The sequence below is a fragment of the Marmota flaviventris genome, chromosome 1, assembly GCF_047511675.1.
Source record: "Marmota flaviventris isolate mMarFla1 chromosome 1, mMarFla1.hap1, whole genome shotgun sequence".
NCBI lineage: Eukaryota > Metazoa > Chordata > Mammalia > Rodentia > Sciuridae > Marmota > Marmota flaviventris.
This window is the reverse complement of record NC_092498.1, coordinates 40,820,759-40,839,935: the sequence shown is the minus strand read 5'-3', so window position 1 is coordinate 40,839,935 and position 19,177 is coordinate 40,820,759. Positions and strand designations below refer to the sequence as shown.

The 19,177-nt window shown below is 33.1% G+C and overlaps 1 protein-coding gene across 1 annotated transcript in view; it reads left to right on the top strand.

Annotated features, from left to right (window-relative positions):
* Positions 1-16,407, top strand: part of Samtor (S-adenosylmethionine sensor upstream of mTORC1) — an 81,923-nt gene extending 65,516 nt beyond the window's left edge. Inside the window, exon 5 of the mRNA XM_027926498.2 lies at positions 13,161-16,407. Within this exon, the coding sequence (XP_027782299.1) occupies positions 13,161-13,790 (630 nt within the window). The 3' untranslated portion in view covers positions 13,791-16,407. The remainder of the gene's footprint in view (positions 1-13,160) is intronic.
* The last annotated feature ends 2,770 nt before the right edge of the window (positions 16,408-19,177 follow it).

Here is a 19,177-nt window from a genome sequence, read left to right as displayed (position 1 = left end):
CCACAAAAATAATTTAGAGGAAATAAAGTTTATTTTGGCTCATGGTTTCAGAGGTTTGTTTAGTCCATAGTCAACTGACTATAACCTTGGGCCCAAGATGATACAGAACCTCTTGGTGGAAGTGTATGATGGAGGAAAGCAACTCAGGACATGACAACTAGGAAGTGGAGAGTTTCGCTTACCAAGAACAAAACATAAACCCCAGAGGCACCCCTAGTAACCTACTTCCTCCAGCCACATCCTACCTGCCTACAGATACTGCCCAGTTAATCCTTATCAGTGAATTAATTTACTGATTAGATTACACCTATCATAGTCTACTAATCATTTCACCTCTGAGCATTCTTGCATTGTCTTACACATGAGCTTTTGGGGGACACCTCATATCTGAACCATAACATATGCTTTTGTAATATCTGCCTTTAAGAAAGTTGAGTAGCTAATAAGGATTCAGATACACATAATGTTTGGGCTTTGCATTTTGTTTGATTTGATTTTTTTTAAGTACATATCTTTCTGAAATGTACTGTATTGAAGTGTCATTATGGAATGGTAGAAACAGGCAAGATCATTGGAGTCAGCCAAAAATTTTATTAAGTTTTTGCGTAAGTATATAAAAACTACTGCATATAGACTGTTTTCTCTACTTTTAAAGAGCTGTGAGAATAAATATCTGACTAAAACTTGGCTTGATGCTATGTTTATCCTCAATAAGTGATAACTATTATTCTTCCCTTTGAGAACATTCCTTCACTTTGTGACACTATTACTTCAGTTTGGTGAAGCAGGATCACCTGCCTATTAGGTTAAACTTTTTTTTTTTTATCTTATTCATATGATGCCAGAAACTTCTGTTAAGGGTAATTTTTAAAGGTAAGAGAATCCAGAGCAGGTACTTCCCTTATTAGAAAAGAATTTGTTATTTTTCCTCAGCTACAAATACATAATATTTGCCATTTTACATTTAATACAGCTATAGGCATAAAAAAAAATTACAAATTGCGTTTTAGTTTTGATGGTGGCCTGGAGAGAGAACCCTGGGCCTTGCACATGCTAGGCAAGTACTCTAACACCCAGCCCACAAATTACATTATTAATGTTATAAAGAAAATATAGATTATTATATTTATATTATGTTATATCATATTATATTTATGGATTTTCCCCCCAACTGCTGTATTTCTAGCACCTAGAAGAGAGCATGGTACATTAAGTACACTCTAAATAAGAGAATGGAATCTTACTTGCAACCTACATTTAAATCTCACCACCACCATTTTCTAGTCTCTATCTCTATATTCTTATCTGTATAATGGGGTTAATAATGTACCACATTTCATAGGATATTGTTTTGTTTTTGAGAAAAGTGTTTAAAGTGCCTAGCAAAGAATTTGTTATATAGTGAGTGCTAAATAAATGCTTACTTTATTGAAAAGTTTCTGCATGAAGATTCATCTTTCATCTGAATCTTTAACGGTATGTCATTTTGATGAACATTACTGTCTAAATATAATCTGAGTAACATTAAGGAATAAGGAAATGCTAAAATCATTAGTGTTTTCTTTACTTCTCAAAGACAAATATTTGTTCTACAGTGAAGTAGCTGTTCTTATCTTATCCTTGCAGAGTATTCTTGTGATATCAGAAGCTACTATAACATACTCATGACTTTGTGCATGGATTCTCTCTCTCCCTTCTTTTAAGACACACATTGGAGACGTTCTTCACAACTTCTGAGACATAAAGACCATTTGATCTGAACCTCAGGCTTATATTTTTTTAAGTATTATTACGTTTAATAAATAGTCCTATAAACTTTCAATTGTATGTTCATTAAGGAATGCAAAACAATGGCTATATTAAGTTCACTAGTAGAATCAGACTTTAATAGTTCAAGAACCCCATAACTAATTTGAAAACAAAGAGAAAATATTCTAGCCAAAATGGAATAACAGGCTGCATTTGTTTACTTTCTCCTATATAAAGCAACCAAAAAGAGGTCAACACATGTGAAACAATTTACATTACACTAGACACAAAGGATGGTGATCCCTAAAAGATTGAAAACAAATTAAATAAGCTCTACCCTTTCACCTGCATGTTGCCTTACATTTCTGTATGTGGTACAAAGAGAGGGAACCCAAACAGAACCCATCTGAGTCACCTGAGTTGTAAACTTAAAGTGGGACTCTGAGAGTACTAGGGGACGATGGCAGCTAGAGTTTGTAGGACAGAGTATGACAAATGAGAAACCTACACAGAGAGAAAATCCAGAAGCCTGAAAAGGATCCCTTATGAGCACACAGCTGAGTTCTTATCAGCACATATACTTGAGAAAAATTCATGAGACCAGAGAAAGTACTACCTGAAAGAATTAAAGGTTACAGTGCCCAGCATTCTCACAGGCTGGAAATAGTACTTGTCACTACCAGTCACACTGAAAAGGTCAAGATTCACAAAGCGTTGAATAGAGTATATAATTCTTGCCCCAGTAGTCGAGAATATTAAGCCTTAGACTGGACATTGCTTCAGGCCCACCTACCAAATTTTAGAAACAAGATCCAAAAAGATCAAACTGTCTCCAGGTATCTTAATTACATTTCAGACTGAAGTTCAGGAATACTTATAACAATCCCCAGCTATCCTATATCCATCAAGGTAAAATTCACAATGACTAGATTAAAAAAACAAACAATAACGACAACAACAACAAAAACTAGCCATGAAAAGAAGAAAATAGGACGCAGAATGAAGAGATAAATTGTCTAAAAAGGACAAACATAACAGAGAGAATAACAGATATGGAGAGAGATTAAAATTAAGAAATAAGGATATTTAAACTAATTTTATCTAGTTCAGGGAAATTCCTTAAGCTATACAGTTACGATTTGCATATTTTTCTGTTTTATACTTCTATAATTTATCATTTAAAATAAATAGAATAGGGATATTATAATTGTATTCCCTATGTGGGAAAAAGTTAGTAGTGAAATGGAATAGATGTTAAAATACCCAAATCTAACTTATAGAATGTGTAATATGAAACACAGATGGGATTAATGCATTTTAGATGTTGAAAAAGTTATCTTGAAGACATGGCAATAGAAACTGACCAAAACAAACAAACAAACAATAAAAACCAGAAAACAAAATTTTTTAAAATTGAAGACTATCAGTGAGACAGCTTAAACCATCCAAACATAAACATTATTGAAATCTCCCCAAAAGGAAGAGATTTGAAAAATATGGCCAGAAATTTTCCAAATTTGATGAAAGATATATATCTACAAATCCAAGAAACTCAGTAATCTCAAACTCAAGAAAAAATGAAGAAAATACATGCAAAACATCATAATCAAACTTTTAAACTTAGTGATGTAGCCATAAAAGCAACCAGATATTTTTAAACAGACTTGTTAAAGCACCCAGGGCAAGGGGGATTGTCACCTAGAATTCCATACCCTAGAACTTTGTCTTTAAATAATGAAGATGAGGGGCTGGGGATGTGGCTCAAACAGTAACATGCTCGCCTGGTGCTGGGTTCGACCCTCAGCACCACATAAAATAAAATAAAGATGTTGTATCCACCGAAAAAACTGAAAAATAAATATTTTAAAAAATCTCTCTCTCTCTCTAAAAAAATATATATATAAATAATGAAGATGAAATGAAGATTTTTCTCAAGCATACAAAAGCTGAAAAAATTTAATATCAGCAAACTTGTATTAAAAGAAATGTTAGGGAAAAACTGCTTTACTAGGTGGAAATATAGATCTACGAAAAAGGAATGAAGAGTATTAAAAGTGATGACTACAAAGGCAAATATATATTTTATATACATATGTATTATTTTCTTATTACTTAAACTGAGCGTTATAGTTTGAAATGTGTGTGGTGTGTGTGTGTGTGTGTGTGTGTGTGTGTGTGTGTGTGTGTGTTGGAGCCCTAACCCCAAGTATGTGACTTCATTTGAAGATGGAGTTTTACAGAGGTAATCTTGTTAAACTGAAGTCAGTAGGATGGACCCTAATCCAGCATGACTGTGGAGGAATTTAGAACCAAAAACAAGTACCCATTGACAGCTTTCAACATGAGTTTTGAACATTGAAATCATAGCAAATTGGGATAAATAAAGATATAAGATATCACCAGGTGCTGTAGTGCATGTCAGTAATCCCAGTGACTTGGAGGCTGAGGCAGAAGGATCACAAATTCAAAAGGCAGGCTCAGCAATTTAGTGAAACCCTGTCTCAAATTAAAAGATTAAAAGGACTGAGAACACTCCTGGGTTCAGTCCCCAGTATGAGTGGTTAAAAAAGGGAGAGATTAAAATGCATAGGATTGCACTAACTTTGTTTAAATAGTAATAAAAGGAAAATTTATAATACAAAACATTAAAATATATATATATGTATATATTTAGTTGTAGATAGATACAATACCTTTATTTCATTTATTTATTTTTATGTGGTGCTAAGGATGAATCTAGTGCTTCACACACGCCAGGCAAGTATTCTACCACTCAGCTACAACCCCAGCTCCACCAAACACTTTTATTAGAAAATGAGGAAGGCTTTAGACCATATATCTGCTTTCTTTCTTGAGGTGTGTCATTGCCAAGAGAAAAACATGCACTCGCCACCTTTTCTTGGTCCCGGGAGAAGAATGAGATGCAGATAAATGTGTGATAATAACTAAATATTGTTTAAAAAAATGAAAAAGGTCTCAAAGCAATAATACCAACTTTTGTACTTGAAAAAAAATTTAAAATGCAAACAAGAAAATAGAAATCAATAAAATGGAAAATGTTCAGAGAAACAATGAGGAAAACTGATGAAAGCAAAAACTAGCTCTTTGAAAAGTTCCATAATACTGAAAACCTCTAATCCTATTGACCCAGAAATAAAGAGAAAGAGGTGACATCATTACAGATTTTGCCAATGTTTAAGGGATAATACTGTAAACAACTTTCTACCCATAAATTTCACTACTTAAAATAAAAGGGATAAATTTCAAGAGATAAATTCCTTGAATGATACATACCACTCATGCTACCTCTCAAGATGCTATCCTTATTCAGGAAGAAATAAGTACATAAATGATCATAAATTTATTAAAGAAATTTGAATTTGTAGTTTAAGAAAAAAAACTTACAAAGACAATTTCAGGCACATATGAGTTCACTGATATATTTACCAGTTAAGAAACAAATAATAACAGTTATATATACACTCTTCCCTGAAACTGAAAAGGATGGAATATTTCCCTCCTGCTTCTATAAAGATACTACCCTAGTATTAAAACCAGATAGACATTAGAACAAGAAAACTACAGACCATTGTCTCTTATGAACTTAGATGCAAATGTTCTGTACAAAATTTAAGTTGAATCATTGTTTTTAAAGATTAATATGTCATGATCAAATCTGGCTTAACCTAGTAGTGCAAGATTGGTTTAATGTGACAAAACAATCTTTTCACTGTATTAATTCATCAAAAAAGAGAGGCTATGTTTTATCTCATTAGGTATAGAAAAAGCATTTGACATACTTTCCTGATATAATTTCTCAGTAGAAATTGAAAGGAGTTTCCTCAATATGATAAAGGGGATTTGAAAAACCTACAGATAATAACATTCTTTTTTTAAATATTGTTTAGTTATACATGGACACAATATCTTTATTTTATTTATTTATTTTTATGTGGTGCTGAGGATCAAACCCAGTGCCTCACATGTGCAAGGCAAGGGCTCTGCCAATAAGCTGCAACCCTAGCCCATAACATTCTTAATGGTGAAAGAAAAATATCTTTTCCACAAGAACCAGAATAAGAACAAGATAAGGAGATTGAATCTCACCACTTCTATTCAACATATTACCAGCAGTTTTAAGCAATGCAATAAAGAAAAAATTTAAAACATCCAAATTGGAAAGGAAGAAGTAAAATTTGTGTATTTATAGATGACACTATATTCCATAGAATATACAAATGAGCTACTTTTGAACTCGTAAGTTAAACAAGATTATAAGATCTATAGAAATCAATTATATGTGTATATTATTCTAGCAGCAATTATATGTATAAATACTTTAGCAATTGCAACAATCAAAAGTGGATGTTAAAAATAGTACTATTTTTTTTCTTAGAAAGAGAGAATTTTTTAATATTTATTTTTCAGTTTTCGGTGGACACAACATCTTTATTTTATTTTTATGTGGTGCTGAGGATTGAACCCAGCGCCCCATGCATGGCAGGCGAGCGCATTACCACTTGAGCCATATCCCCAGCCCAGGTACCCTTTATTAATATAAAACTGCCACTTATAATAAAATATAAAATATGAACTATTTCATATGTGAACATTATTTGAATCTGACAAAAAATGTGGGGAAATCTTTATGATGAAAACTATGAATTTAAAGAAATATGATGGAAGGGACACACACTGTATTTATTTGGTGGAGAAGCAATATTTCCCAACCTTTCACCTTCAGTCTGTGTATGTCTGAGTATGCTTGCTTCCATAGTCCATGTGAGTGGTATGATTTTTCCCAACCTTTCACCTTCAGTCTGTTTTTTGTCTTTTCCTAACAGATGAATCTCCTGTAGGTAGCATATTATTGGATCTTTTTTTTAATCCAATCTGCTAGTCTATGTCTTTTGATTGGTGAGTTTAAGCCATTAACATTTAGAGTTACTATTGAGACATGGTTTGTACTTTCAGCCCTATTTGTTTATTTTTGTTTTTTTAACTAGACTTGGTTTTCCTCTTTGATTAGTTTTTTCTTTTAGTCTACTACCACCCTCAGCTGGTTTTCATTGTTGTTTTTCATTTCCTCTTCATGAAATATTTTGCCAAGGATGTTTTGTAGTGCCAGTTTTCTAGCTATAAATTCTTTTAATTTTTGTTTATCATGGAAGGTTTTTATTTCATCTTCAAATTTAAAGCTTAATTTTGCTGGATACAAAATTCTTGGTTGGCTCCCATTATCTTTCAGAGTTTGAAATATGTTGTTCCAGGATCTTCTAGCTTTCAGGATCTGTGTTGAAAAATCTGTCATTATCCTAATTGGTTTACCCCTATAGGTAATCTGATTCCTTTCTCTTGTGGCTTTTAAAATTCTCTCCTTATTCTGTGTGTTGGGCATTTTCATTATAATGTATCTTGGTGTGGATCTGTTGTGATTTTGCACATTCGGCATCCTGTAGGCTTCTTGGATTTGGATTTCCATTTCATTCTTCATGTCTGGAAAGTTTTCTGATATTATTTGATTGAACAGATTGCACATTCCTTTGGTTTATTTCTCTATACCTTCCTCTATCCCAATAACTCTTAAATTTGGTCTTGTTATGCTATCCCATATTTCTTGGATGTTCTGCCCATGGTTTCTTATCATTTTCGTGGTCTACTCTGTTGGTAATGCTCTCGTTTGAATTTTTAATTTGGTTTATTATTTCTTTCATTTCAAGGATTTCTGGGTTTTTTATTGTTTTTTTTGTCTTTTGTTTTTTATTTTTTTTAATAACCTCTGTATCCCTATTGAGTTGATCTTTTGCTTCTTGGATTTGTTTATGTGTAGCTCATTGTCAAAGTGATCTTTCACTGCCTGTATTTGTTCTCTAATGTCTTGTTTGAAATCCCAAAACATTTTAATAATGTATATCCTGAAATCTTTCTCTGTCATTTTTTCTGCTGTAGCTGTCAATTCTTCTAATGATATGTTGTCTTAATTGTTTGTGGTACTTTCTTCCCTTGTCTTTTCATGATGTTCACGTTTCTTTCTTTCCAGCTCTGTGGGACTGGTGTGTTATTGTTTTTACCCTAAAGATTTTTAGTGCTCTTGTATGGTTCCAAGATCCCTACTTTGTGGGGAAGGACAATGTTAACAGATCCTAATATCAACAATACATCACCTATGAACCAATTATTGTTATTAAGACATTTATAGTTAGTCTCAATGTTCAGAAATGTTGGGTTCAATTATTATTTAAAATATAATCAGTAGTTTCATAAAAGTTGCTTCTTTGAAAAAATAAATAAAATTGACAGACTCTTAGCCACGCTAATGAAGAGAAGGAGAGAGAGAACTCAAATTACTAGCATACATGATCAAAAAGACAATATCAAAACAGACACTACAGAAATACAGGAGATAATTAGAAATTATTTTGAAACTTTATACTCCAATAAAATAGAAGACGTTGAAGGCATCGATAAATCTCTTAAGTCATATGATCTGCCCAGATTGAGTCAGGAAGATATATACAACTTAAACATACCAATATCAAGTGAGGAAATAGAAGAAGCCATCAAAAGATTACCAACCAAGAAAAGCCCAAGACCAGATGAATACACAGTGAGATCTACAAGACTTTTAAAGAAGAACTAATACCAATGCCCTTCAATTTATTTCAGGAAATAGAAAAAGAGGGAGCAGTTCCAAACTCATTCTATGAGGCCAATATCACCCTGATTCCAAAACCAGACAAAGACACTTCAAAGAAAGAAAACTTAAGACCAACATCTCTTATGAACATAGATGCAAACATTCTCAATAAAATTCTGGCAAATTGAATACAAAAACATGTCAAAAAGATTGTGCACCATGATCAATTGGGATTTATCCTGGGATGCAAGGTTGGTTTAACATACGGAAATCAATAAATATAATTCATCATATCTATAGACTTAAAGATAAGAATCATAATCATATTGATAGATGCAGAAAACTCATTTGACAAAATACAGCATCCCTTTATGTTCAAAACACTAGAAAAACTAGGGATAATAGGCACATATCTCTACAACGTAAAGGCTATCTATGCTAAGCCTCAGGCCAACATCATTCTAAACGGAGAAAAATTGAAGGCATTCTATCTAAAATCTAGAACAAGACAGGGATGCCCTATTTCACCACTTCTATTCAACATAGTTCTTGAAAGACTGGCCAGAGCAATTAGACAAAAGAAATTAAAGGGATATGTATAGGAAAAGAACTTAAATTAGCTGTATTTGCTGATGATATGATTCTATACCTAGAAGACCCAAAAATCTCCACAAGAAAACTTCTAGAACTAGTAAATGAATTCATCAAAGTAGCAGGATATAAAATCAATACCCATAAATCAAAGACATTTCTGTATATCAGTGACAAATCCTCTGAGAAGGAAATGAGGAAAAACTACCCCATTCACAATATCCTCAAAAAAAATAAGATACTTGGGAATCAACTTAACAAAACAGGTGAAAGATCTATACAATAAATACTACAGAACCCTAAAGAAAGAAATCAAAGAAGACCTTAGAAGATGGAAGGATCTACCTTGCTCTTGGATAGGTAGAATTAATATTATCAAAATGACCACAATTCCAAAAGCACTATACATATTTAATGCAATTCCAATCAAAATCCCAATGACATTCCTAATAGAAATAGAAAAAGCAATCATGAAACTCATCTGGAAAAATAAGAGTCCAAGAATAGCTAAAGCAATCCTAAGCAGAAAGAGTGAAGCAGGTAGTATCACTATAACAGACCTTAAACTATACTACAGAGCAGTAGTAACAAAAACAGCAGAGTATTGGCACCAAAACAGTCCAGTAGACCAATGGTCCAGAATAGAGGACACAGAGACTAACTCACAGAATTACAGTCATCTTATATTAGACAAAGGTGCCAAAAACATGCACTGGAGAAAAGACAGCATCTTCAACAAATGGTGCTTGGAAAACTGGAAATCCATATGCAACAAAATGAAATTAATCCCCTATCTCTCACCATGCACAAAACTAAACTAAACATGGATCAAGGACCTAGGATTTAAACCAGAAATTCTGCGTCTAATAGAAAAAAAAGTAGGCCCTATTCTTCATCATGAGATTAGGCTCCAGCTTCCTTAATAAGACTCCTATAGCACAAGAATTAAAACCAAGAATCAATAAATGAGATGGAATCAAACTAAAAAGCTTCTTTTTAGCAAAAGAAACAATCTGTAAGTTGAACAGAGAGCCTGCATCCTGGGAGCAAATTTTTACCCATTGCACATCACATATCTCTATGGTATAAAAAAAATTCAAAAAGCTAAACACCGAAAAAACAACCCAATCAACAAATGGGCTAAGCACCTGAGCAGACACTTTTCAGAAAAAGGATATACAGTCAATCAACAAATATATGAAAAAATATTCATCATCTCTAGCAATCAGAGGAATGCAAATCAAAATCACTCTAAGATATCATCTCACTCCAGTCAGAATGGCAGCTATTATAAAGACAAACAACAATAAGTGTTGGCAACGATGTGGGGAAAAAGGTACACTCATACATTGCTGGTGGGACTACAAATTGGTGCAGCCAATTTGAAAAGCAATATGGAGATTCCATGGAAAACTGGGTATGGAACCACCATTTGACCCAGCTATTCCTCTCCTCAGACTACACCCAAAGGACTTAAAAACAGCATACTACAGGGACACAGCCACATCAATATTTTTAGCAGCACAAGTCACAATAGCTAAACTGTGGAGCCAACCTAGATGTCCTTCAGTGGATGAATGGATTTAAAAAAATATATGGCATATATACACAATGGAATTTTACTCAGCATTAAAAAATAATAAAATCTTGGCATTTGTAAATTGATGAAGTTGGAGAATATAATGCTAAGTAAAGTTAGCCAATCCCAAAAAAACAAACGCCAAATATTTTCTCTGATATAAGGAGGTTGACTCATAGTGGGTAGGGAGGGAGAGCATGGGAGGAATAGATGAATTCTAGTTAGAGAAGAGGGGTAGGAGGGAAAGGAAGGGGGCAGGGGATTAGCAAGGATGGTGGAATGTGATGGACGTCATTATACAAAGTACATGTATGAAGACTTGAATTTGGTGTCAACATACTTTATATACAGAGATACAAAAATTGTGGTATATATGTGTATAAAGAATTGTAATGCAAAACAAACAAAGTACATGTATAAAGGCAAAAAAAAAGGATACTGTTACCTTGATTAGGTGAAGGGAAGTGAAAGGAGGGGAAGGCAGGGGATGTGGGGATAAGAAAGATAGTAGAATGAAACAGACATTATTACTTTATGTACATATGTGACTGTATGACCAATATGATTCTACAATATGTACTCAGAAAAATGAGAAATTATATTCCATCTATGTATCATATATCAAACTGTATAAGTGCATTCTATTGTCATGCATAACAAAAGATTTAAAAAAGAAACTAAATGGATAAAATAAAATATAACAAATAAATAAATCTGGTAACAACAACAACAACAAATTAAATACACATTTGCTATATGGCCCAACCACCTCTTTCTTGGATATTTTCCTGAGACAAATGAAAGCATAAAAAAAAGCAAAGATTTGGAACAAGAATATTCATAACAGCTTCAGTTGTAATAAGTCAAAAACTAGAAATAGTCCATATATCCAGAAACAGATGTGTGGGAAACCAACTAGTGATGTATCCTTGATACAGTGGGACATGATTCAGCAATTTAAATGAAAAGCAATAAAATAATAATGCCTACAAAAAGAAATGGATAAATCTCAAAATGACTATGCTAAGTGAGAAAAGACAGGCAGAATAAAAAGCACATTTTGTATTATTCCATTTATAAAAAATCCTTGGAAATCCAGACTAACCTATAGTGATAGAAATCACATCAGTCATTGCCTGGTAACAATGGAAGAGGAAGAAACATATGAGGAAAAGATTATTAAGGAGCATAGAAAATTTGTGGGTATTTGATCTGTTAATCTGCAATTATTTCATGGATGTTAAATGTTAGGTCTTATCAAAGTATATACTTTAAATATGCTTTTGTGTTAGTTTTATTGCAGTAGAGCTGTCTGAAAGAAACCAAAGGGAAGAGGAAAAGAATCTTTTTCCAGATAATAGAACATTGTGTATTACTTTCCCTAGTAGACAGTCCATATGATTATGGGACCAGCTTGTCTACACAGTAACAGAAGGGAAGGACCAAGGTTTTAGTGCATGTGTTTGCTAATGACTATTGCTATATGGTAAGCTAATTTTAGTCTAAATTTTAAAATGCTTTCTGTACACGTTTCCTGTCACTGAACAAATAAATGAGATATCTGACTTACAAAAAGAAAAGCTTGATTTTTAGTGGATCTAATCCCTAATTGAACCTGTTGCTTTTGGGCCTATGGCAAGGCAACATACCAATGGCGGAAGTGTGTGGCAGAGCAAAACCACTGGCTTCACAGCCAGGAAATGAAAGAATGGAATGGATCCCGTCCTATAATCCCTTTCTGGGCACTCCTAATAACCTCAAGACTAGGCTCCACCTCCCAATAACACCACCCTGGGAAGCAAGCCTTAACAACTTGGACCCTTGAAGGGCACTTAAACTTTAGCACTTTCTTATTCAGTATTCTTTATAAAGAGTTTTAATAGTCAGCAAATTATTAAGTGTTTATTCCTTTAGTTCTAGTACTTCCTGTGGTCATTTGACTGTTAATTGAATTTAATATGTAGTTTGCTTCAAACCAGAGATTAATATTTTAATAGAATAAAAGTAGTGTTAACATTAAAATGGTTAAAGAGAATAGCTTAAAAGACCATTTTCATGACCTTAGAAAGTTTTGGCATCGTTCTGCTTATACAAATTATAATGCCTCATTCATTACATTTTTATTTTTACTTCTCTGATTCATACTTATATTATGGTATTTTTTTCTATAAAAGTTGTTTTTAAAGCTAGCTTGTTTTTATTAACTGTATATGTCAAAGCGAATGTAAGAGTGACTAAGTTTGGAAATAAAATCATTCCAGTAAACTCTTACCCAAATTAAATTTCAGATAAACTTAAGATTTTTTTGTACATATGCATAAAATTTTTAATTTCAAGTTGATAAGAAGTAAAAGTCATTTTACATATAACTTTATATTTTATATATAACTTTATACACATACATAATGATAACTAAAATTCTTTGGGCTTAATTTCTGAGATTTTTATAAGTTTTGGTAAATAAATTTGTCAAACTTAATAATTTTTCAGTGCTGAAATCTAACCCAGGGCCCTTGCACATGCTAGGCAAGTGCTCTACCACTGAGCTATATACATCCCCAGCCCTTGATATTAATATGCCTTTTCTCTCTCTCTCTTCTGCAGAGTGTATACAAGTGTGACTTCCTGAACTTACAACTTCAACAGCCGCTCCAGCTTGCACAGGATGCTATAGATGCTTTTTTGAAGCAGTTGAAAAATCCTATTGATTCTCTTCCTGGAGAGCTTTTCCATGTGGTTGTTTTCTCTCTCCTTCTTTCCTATTTTCCATCACCCTACCAGCGATGGATTTGCTGCAAGAAAGCTCATGAACTGTTGGTGTTAAATGGTTTATTACTTATCATCACACCTGATTCCTCCCATCAGAACCGTCATGCTATGATGATGAAAAGCTGGAAGATTGCTATAGAGTCCTTGGGCTTTAAACGCTTCAAGTATTCAAAATTTTCACATATGCATCTGATGGCATTTAGGAAAATCTCCCTAAAAACCACAAGTGACTTGGTTAGTAGGAACTACCCAGGGATGTTATATATTCCTCAAGATTTCAACAGTATAGAAGATGAGGAATATTCTAATCCTTCCTGCTATGTACGATCAGATATAGAAGATGAACAATTAGCATACGGTTTCACAGAACTCCCTGATGCTCCATATGACTCAGATTCTGGAGAAAGTCAAGCCAGCTCTATTCCTTTCTATGAGCTAGAGGATCCCATATTACTTTTAAGTTAATATAAAAGCAAAAGGCCCTTTCAGTCCAGACTTGTAAACTGATTTGCTTACAATAATCAGAAATACTAACATGAACTCAATACACAAAACCTGGTTTGCATAGAAGAAATGCAGAGGTTTACAGAGTTTGCTATTTTTTTCTACTTCTGGATTTTAAAATTTATTCTTATATAGAATGCTTAAAGTTTCATGCAGAGTGACTCCTGTCATAGCAGAAATCACTGTTACTTTAGCATTTCACACTAAGATATAGAAAGGTACCTTTTTCTTTAGTGCTATTGTGAAAATGAAGCATAATTTGCTCTATATTTTCATTTTCTTCAATTGTTCAATGTTGACTTTATACCATTGCAATGGGAAACTTAAAGATATGTAGAAAGCTGTAGATTGCACTTTGATGACTCACGAGTTAAATATGATACAGAGATAGATTGGTTTAGTTGTTTTCTGATGCACTTATCATTTTTTTCCTAGCTAAATTGTTATCTGTTACAGAAAGCCGTTTTCTATTCAGTTTCATATGATGATCCAATATTTCCTGAACTTTTTGGAATTGGTGATAGCTGTTTTTGCTTTTTTCTTCTCTTACACTTATTTGGCAGCATCAGACATTGGGGGAGAGTTTTCCTCCAAAGTATGTATTCTGATTTAATTAGCACAATACAAGAAGCACCATTGCCAAAGTAGTATTTTGATAATTTTTCTTGTTGATTTGGGCCTTGGTGTTAAGTATATTAATCTGTGAGAATTCATTTTTACTCTTTTGAAATTTAGATTTCATTTACAATGTTTTCTTTTTAAGCAAGGAACAATGTATAATACTAATTACTGACTGAGAACACCTTTGTGAAAGGGTTTGCACTTGTAAGAGAGTTTATGTTCTGATGAGACCAACTTTGATAGGGTTCCCACCTTTCCATTAAGGAGGTGCTGCTCTACATGTTTGGAATTACACAGAAAATTTTAAAATTAATCCTTTGCTGATAATCTCAAAATGGTTTTCAACTTTTGGTATCCTAGTTTCTTTCTAAAGCCTAGCAGAAATTTTTCTTTGAATATATAAAACATTAGTTGGCTGTGGGAATTTTCCCTTTCCACATTGATAAATGCCTTTCTGTGTTTCTGAATCAGAAGCAAATGATTAAGGAAAAATATGTCCAAACAAGACAAGTTTAAACAGCTGAGAACATTTAGTCCACATTGTCTTGTCAGCCAGCAATTGTCATGTAAACTATCATTTTTAAGAGTGCCACTGTGTGGATTTTTTTTCAAGTGGTTATTACATTAAAATTACCTCATACTGAGGTTTTTGCACTGAAATATCACAGTTTCAGATTTCATGGTTAATGTTTGTGTGTGTGTGTGTGTGTGTGTGTATGTGTGTGTGTGTTTTAAAAGGAAACTTGCATTTTCAATAGTTGATCCTAAATTTCATAAACTGCACTTCTTTACTCTGGTAAAACTGATGTTTTTGTGCTTATTGTGAGTTGCTGTAGTTACCTTTGAATGTCAAATTTTATTTACAAATACAAAATTTATCCTTTAAAATATACATGATTGTGTGTACCCAATATTTCAAATTAAATTTCACATATTACATTAATAAAGTAACCAGATTGTAATTAGCCAAAAAAAAAAAAAAAAAGTCAGTTAACTGAACAATGTATGGTGGTTCAAATATGCCATAATTAACCTGAAATTTTTCGTTTACTTTCAATAGCCTATGATTCCTTAATTATTAGGGTTTACCTTTCTTTCCAGTTAAACACTACAGGATTATGTCTTGTAACTTCTTCAAAAGAAAAGAAAAAAAGCACTGTGTTCTGGATAATAGAGACTTGCATTTTAGTGTTACCCTTTTATTATACTGATTATTTTCTTTGGTTTGCCTAAATCCAATCCTAATAACAAAGACAACAATACACCAAATGAAAGTGCTTTGAAAGTAAATTAAAATAGTGCTTTGAAAAGCTGGTCTGAGTATGACCTTTGAGACAGCGTTTGTGTTACAGCTAAAATGTGGGTGCTATAAATTCTTCTGAGTGTTTACAGATGTTGATTCTGGTTTTGCTCCAAAATGTGCATGATATATTTTAAGTAGTACTTTGAAGAAAAAAAAAAAAAACTCTATAAAACCTACTACCACTTAGTATAAATTTGTTTGAATTTACATCATTTGTTACTGTAAGTTCAGTTTATTCAAATTAGGTTGACACAGGATTTAAACCAACACATGTTCCACCAAGGCCAATTCATTATTATAAGTATTGAAATATAAGAAGTCATTGTGTGTTGATGCCAGATCACACACATAATAATAAGTGAAGGGCCTTCTAATACTATATGACTACTCTAACAATTATTTCATATGACTATAAATAAATTAAGAGGTCTCCTGTCTCATTCACAGCAGTTTCTCCAAAATAATTTGGTGTTTCAAAAAACAAATGATAATCATGTGGTTGGATTCTTCAGGATCATGATAGATCATTTGGTTTTACCATAGCTGCCAAGTGGTGGGAGGTACCATACCAGAAAATGTATGTTTGTGTTTGTTGTATTTTTTTCACATTTTGTGAACAAAGCACATTTATTAAAAATTTTAAATTTTCTAATATTCTTTGTCTGTTACTTCTAAACTGAAAGTTTTGTGGTCTTTTACATATTGAATGATTTATGATTTAGAATGCAATTTAGAATTTGAATGACTTTTAGAATTTTTCCACTGGTTCCATTTACTTAAATCCCTTAATTCCATAAATTCACTTGCTGGTATTACCAGAGAACTCTGACTTCTCCTATTGTCATGCTGTTTATGGCAGAACCAGAACAACAGCATAAATTCTCGTTCACCGTATGTCATCTATATAATTAACTTTCAGGGAAATGAAGTATGATAACAGATGCTATCATTAAGCAGATCTGTTTTGATTTTTAGGCAACTTTCTCATGCTACAAAAGAGGTGGTTTTTTGTGTTTTTTTTTTTAATTCCTTGAGCAAATGAATTCTTCCATGTGCAATATGCTGGGGAAACAGAGATTACAGTGATTACAACCCTTGCATTTTCATGGAGTATATGATGTATTGGAGAAGACAAGAATTCTGTATGTGCTTGGTATCTAGGAATCTAGATATCTAAAAATGATTGCCTACTGATCCTATAGTTTTGTCTTAAAATTTGCTTAAAATCACTTTGTTTCCCAAAACTGGAATAACAGGTTAAAAAAAAAGCTTTAAGCACAAAAAACTTTTCAGCAAATTAAAAAGCATTGTGGATAAGAGAGATATGCCCCTCAGAAAAGTGCAAGCTAAATGCGAATTCTGATTATAAAAGGGGAAACAAATTAAGCTTTTATTCCATTTCCACACCCTTTTCTGAGCACACTATAACAGTAGTACTCCTCTGCTGAAAGAGGTCAGAATGGAATGCAAGTGCAGCTCAGTGGTAAGAGCATGTGCTTAATATGTACAAGGCCCTGGGCTCAATCCCCAGTACCACAAAAGAAAAATTGGTTTCTTTTTGGTATTGCAAATTGGTAACTCATAACAAAGATGGAAAATACATTATATTACTATTCAAATAATAACAAAGGTTTATTACAGAAATACTCTTCTCAATAAACTGAATTATAGTAACCTCCATAAGAGTTTATGATAAGCCAAGTGAGGTGTTGCACACCTGTCATCCTAACGATTCAGAAAGCTCAGACAGGAGGATCACAAGTTTGAGGCCAGTGTCAGCAAATTAGCAAAGCCCTAAGCAACTTAGTGAGACTCTCTCTCAAAATAAAAAAAAAAAAAAAAAAGAAGGGCTAGGGATATAGCTCAATGGTAATGCGTCCTGGGTTCAATTTTCAATACCCCTCCAAAAAAAAAGTATGAAAAAAATTTATAACCACTATCCACTATGAACACAAAGCTCCCCAAGAATATTTGTGGTGCTCAATATGACACAATACCCAAAGAACAAGCATGCTATATACCTAACAATTTCATTACTTTAAGGACCCCTAAATCTTATAAAAGGAGTGAAGTGCTAACTTTTTTACAGAATCTCAGTAGTTTAGTGCTTTTTTTTTTTTTTGATGAGAGTCTTGGCACTTGTAGTCAATATAAGGAGTGTTCAACTTACTTTGAATTTTATATTTAATCATAGCACCTTTGCTAAGATATTAGAAAGCTAGTCTACTTTTTGTGATAATATAAAACACTTCTAAATATTAACTCAGTAGTCAAAAATGATAGATGAAACTATTTCGCATCATACATTTTAACAATTTCTAATACTGGGCTCATCAGTAGTATAAAATACAGAACCTATTTCTATGACATTAAGTTAAATGAAAATAAACAAAAATTGTCATAGGCATTGATTGCAGAATTATTTCTTAAGTTTGTCATTAAAAAGCTGTAAAACAAATTTGTTGATATTGTTGGATCAGTATGCCCAAACCATAAAAATGATAGGGAACAATGCTCAAAAGATAAACCAATGTGTGATAGTTATTCAAGGTCTGTTTGTAACTCTCTATGGAGAAAAGTCTGGAAAATGAACTTTTATTGCATATATGTCATATCTGTTGAAGTCAATCACAACCAATTAAATTATCCTGTGGAACGTACTAATGACAGTATTTTTTTCTGTAGCATTTCGAGCTGATGTGGGAAATCAGCTATCAAGAATATAATCTGTAGGCACAAAGATGTTCTATATGAAGCTATTACAGGATCCACATTTAAGTCAAGTTACATTTGCAGTCCATTCTAGACCTATGAATCATTTATGCTTAACTAATGTCACTAGCTATGCCCATTGTTTTCTTTTTCAAGGAAAAAGAACACAAATGTGGTCATGGCCAATAGTAATTGACTTCTTCCTCACACTCCTAAAACACATGTCTGTTTGGATGGAAGTTTTCAAAAACTGGCTAAAATGAGAAGGAATAATAAACTTAGCAAAAAATACTCATCTGTTCCAAATTGCCTCAGGCGTTTTCACTAGGAATCCAAGAGAGAATATGAAACCCAGACTTATATACGGATTAAACAATTCCTGAAAATAAAGTTGGTGATTGGAGGAAAGAAGAGGGGAAGGTTGGCAGTTAAAGTCCTGGGGTCCATCTGTGAGAAAAAAGACACTCAGGAAATAGACTAGTGGCAGAATGAGGACCTAATGGCTTACCTATAAACAGAGCTTTACAACCACAAGCACAGAGTATCAGAGCAGGTTGCTGAGGAAACAGAAGGAACCTGGGAATTGGAAAGGCTACATTTTGATGGAGAGAAAGGGTGCTGGTCTGGAGCTTATGTAACTTGAAGTATACAAGTAGGGCCTAAAGAATGGTGCCAGAGGAATGAGGAGATGATGAATGAGAATTAGGGTGTC